At 36.5% G+C, this 4,364-nt stretch overlaps 1 protein-coding gene across 1 annotated transcript; it reads left to right on the forward strand.

Annotated features, from left to right (window-relative positions):
• The first annotated feature begins 78 nt into the window (after window positions 1-78).
• Window positions 79-2,142, forward strand: LOC108329795 (uncharacterized). The gene is made up of 2 exons (XM_017564184.2): window positions 79-421; window positions 570-2,142. Exons 1-2 carry the CDS (start codon window positions 297-299, stop codon window positions 1,900-1,902), a joined length of 1,458 nt encoding a protein of 485 aa, XP_017419673.2. The 5' UTR covers window positions 79-296; the 3' UTR covers window positions 1,903-2,142.
• Window positions 2,143-4,364: the final 2,222 nt, after the last annotated feature.

The following is a 4,364-nucleotide window of genomic DNA, read 5'->3' on the forward strand; positions in this document are numbered from 1 at the left end:
GAAGCAGTTAAAAAAAATGTGCGATAGAAGGAGAAGTGAAACTTTGATGGGTTGACACGTAATGGGACCAAGATGACGTGCGGTGACAATCACATCACAGATAACACCTTCACTCGACACCATCTTCTGCTATATCTTTGGATCTCAATCTGCACTCCACACACTCCACACTCACTTCATAATCTTCTTCTTCTTCTTCTTCTGGTCCCCTTCCTTTTAGGCTCTGTTTCAGATCTACCCATTATATTACACACTGCAGAAAAGCACAAGATGAACAAGTAATGAGGTAGCCGGGAATGGAAAAAATGGGTGGGGCCCGGTTCAACCGGACGGAGAAGGGGAAAAGGGTTCCGAAGAGGGTCTGGTTAAGCTTCCAAAAATCAATGGGAGTCCTCGTGGGTGGGAATCATACCTCCTCCAGGTTTTGCACTCGCTAATCTTCTTCTCTTTCTTATCTTTCGGCTTCAAATTTTTCTCTCTCAATTGAAATCAATCTCTCTTCATCAAACAACTTCAATGGACACCAAGGCTTTCTTCAATCTCCACATCCTCAATGCCTCCATCGCCAGGCGCGTCCTTCTACGCTCCATCCTCCTCGCCTGCGCCATCTCCATCGTCTCTCTCTACCGCGCGCAGTCGCTCTTCGATTTCGCTCCAATCGCGACCTACTTAGACTGCGTTTCCGGTTTCCACGGCGTCACTTTCCGCCCCGCTTCTCAATTTCTCCGAACCCACTTCTGGGTCCCGGTCAATTGCGGGAAAGACGCCAACTTGACCCTCACCGTGGTCTCCGAGCTCACCGGTAACCGGTTGCTCTACCCCGGAGCGAAGAGTCTCTTCGTTGGAGAAGGATCTTCGATGGCCATCGTGGCAATGAAACAGTTAGGCTTCTCCGCCGTCAGCGCCGTCCAAACGCGCAGTTTCGAGCAGAAAGAGGTCCTGTACGAGGATTCTTCCTTCGATTTCGTGTTTTCCAGGGACCTCGACAAGGTATCTGTCCCTGCTCTGTTGGTTCTCGAGATTGAGCGTGTTCTTAAGCCTGGTGGGATTGGCGCCTTTATTGTAGGTAGCTCTGGTTCGCAACCCAATGATTTAATAAGGGCAGCCACCCCTGTTTCCTCTTTGTTAAGATCTTCCAATGTGGTGCATGTTGATTATGTCAATGAGCTTAACCTTGTTGTTTTCAAGAAAAGATATGACGACGCTACGTTTTACCAACATAATTTACCGGCTGATTGTCCCAGTCTCACCTTCACCAAACCCCTCATAGAGTTGATGGAGCCTCTTTTGAGTGAGAAACAGAAGGCACCACCTCCTGAGTTTGACAAGAACATTCCCTATTTGCCTAAGTTTGTGGATGTTTCAAGTAGGAAGAGGTTGGTGTATATTGATATTGGGGTGGGGGAGCTGCTTAATGCCAATGTCAGTGATTGGTTCCTGCCATCATACCCTATTGATCAGAAAGATTTCAATGTTTACTTTGTTCACTACAACACTTCCATCATGTTGTCCTACGTGAAGCGACCTGGTATTACCTTTGTTTATCACCCTGGCTTGGCTGGTATTGGGAAGGTCACTGCTAAACTTGGAACAGATGATAATGATGATGATCTGGATTCTTTCCTTGGGGAGGAGGAGTTTGATTTCCTTGCCTGGTTCAGAGAAACTGTGCAATATGCTGATTTTGTAGTCCTCAAGATGAATGCAGGAAATGTTGAACTCAAGTTCCTCTCTGATATATTTGAGAATGGAGCTATATGCTTTGTTGATGAGTTGTTTCTCAAGTGTCCCGAGAGGAGAGGTAATGATAAAAGTGTAAGCAGGAGCATGGAAAGTTGTATGGATATTTACAAGGGTCTCAGAAACAATGGTGTCTATGTCCATCAATGGTGGGGAGACTAAGTTGCATTGAATATCTTTCATGGTTGTTACGGTGTGCAAGAGAAACTGTGTTGTTACAAGTTTCTCTACGTTTCATGTGTTTGGACTATAGTCCAATTGTGTCAATTGTTGTTTTTGTTCAGTGAAAGTATGAAGGATGCTATGAACATCCTAGTGCTTTTATGGTTGGGCACTCAATGCTAAATAAACAACCACTGTCGTTCTCGTTTGCTAATAAAACCTGTGATGATTTCGTGCTGCTGTGTAAGTTTTCTTTTTGGTTGTTTTTAGGTTATAATGGCAAGTAGGAATTGGTTGGCTCCTGACAAAACAAGCAGAAGGCACAATAAATTCCATAAGGAAGGAATAATTTCTTTAGATGGGATCAAGGACTATGCCATCCTTCATTCCTGTTGCCATACCGATTAAAATAATATAAAATCAGCAGCCTCAGATTCACTGCAATTGGAATCGTTGCTTTTCCTTTTTTGAAAACATAAAAAATGTTATCGTTTTCAATGTGGTGGTCTGGTTTTAGACTTCACTCAATCTTCAGTTTACTTTCCAATTACAGACAATGAACTGAAAACAGCTTTGAAAGACACAGAAATGCAGTATGGTCAATTGGATAAACTCTAACTAAGTCAGTGTGGTCAATAATAAAATAGATTCAGTTATAAACTTATAATTGAGGGTCAATTATAAAAATCGTTTAGAGGAATTGCAACTTGATAGTTACTAACCAAATCTAAATCATAGCCTGCATGAAATTTTCCATTACATTGTCACGTATTAACATGTATGTAATTAGTTTCTTAAAGCCTAATTCAGAATATTACCAATTAGTAGCTTAAACTGTAAATTGTAAACAGTTTTATACAGATATGTAGTATTTTAGACTTTACAGCCATATCTGTTCGTAATTAATGTCAAGATATGAGAGAAAATTATGATCACAATTTAGATCCTTGATTTTTTGATGCTGTAAAGACAATTTTTGTGCTTGGAAAAATTTCACTCAATACTAAATATGCGATATGCAGTACTAGCAGTATTTCACTGTAACGACAATTTTTCCTTTTTTTTTTCTTTTATTTATATAATTTATTTGTCAGTTTTTTATCCTACAAAAATGAAAGAAAATGCATCTTGAGTTTTATAGTCTGTAAAAAGCTTTGGACCTCATCCACATTACGCATTTCAATTTTGAAATTATTTTTTCTAGGATCCAACGCCTCCGTTGAAAGGTCAATTAATGAAAAGCCCTACACCCAGAAAAAGTATTCAGTATTTTATATGACAATAAATGTTTAGAATTATGGATAAAGGACAAAACAACTATTTATTAAATAAAATATAAAATCTACAATGCAGAGTGGTCGTCCGTCAATCTACATTAGTTAAAAAAATAACGCCTTCAAATTTTACTCTTCCAAATCTGATTTAAACTAACGTATGAAAGTTGTACCTAAGACAAGTTTGTAAAAGAGAAAACATACATTAAAGATGTTATTATTCATACACCAATTTATTAATGTTTTAGACAATAACATTTCTTTTATATATTACATTATTTCTTACCTATCAAATTTCTTTTTTTCTTCTCAGTTTCTTTCACTTAATTACATAACTAGTTATATGTTTTAAAATAAAGTTTGTGTTATTGTGCACATAATATTTCCAGAAAATAAAACATAAATAGAACTTTTTATGATATTGGTTTCATACAACAGTTTTAATCCATTACATTAATAATAAGACCTTTTTTAGTATACACAAATTTTTACCACTTTTATCTTTTAAGTGATCGTTTATTTAAATTTAATTATTTTTTAAATTAAAATAGTTATTTTATCATCTTATTCTTTAAATAACTGTTTATTAAAATTTAACCATTTTTTAAAAATAAAATAATTTCTTAAAAAAAAAGATACACGTGTTAGTATCTAAAGTATTACTTCGATAAATCATTCATCAACTCATCACGATATTTAGCAGGGCTTTCATTTTTGTTAACGAATTTATTGACAAACGCATTGTTAATTTTTCAAGTGAATACTCTTAACAAACAAACATAAGAGATTAGCTATTACTTGTCATGTCAAGTTGTAAACAAAATAACAACTGAGCGTATCCCTTAACATGTTAATTTCGTAAAGTATTTCTATTATAGAAGAAAAAAAAAACTAAAAGACAAATCTTATTTGAAGTACTAATTTTTAATTTGAAAAATAGAAACTGATGTACACCTTAAAACACCAAAAGACTATTCAACCAAATACAAATAATTTGCAGGTATAGATATCAGCATTCCCACACAAGTAGAAAAGAAAAGACACATTTAGTATAGCCCAATTCGCCTTTCTACACCTAATTTAATGGTCTCTTACTACCCTTTTAGTTCCTTTAACCATGAGATGCCAAACACACCCACTTCACCCGTGTACTACATAGGATTAGAAACTTCTCTATACATACCACAA

Source organism: Vigna angularis, chromosome 2, assembly GCF_016808095.1.
Source record: "Vigna angularis cultivar LongXiaoDou No.4 chromosome 2, ASM1680809v1, whole genome shotgun sequence".
NCBI lineage: Eukaryota > Viridiplantae > Streptophyta > Magnoliopsida > Fabales > Fabaceae > Vigna > Vigna angularis.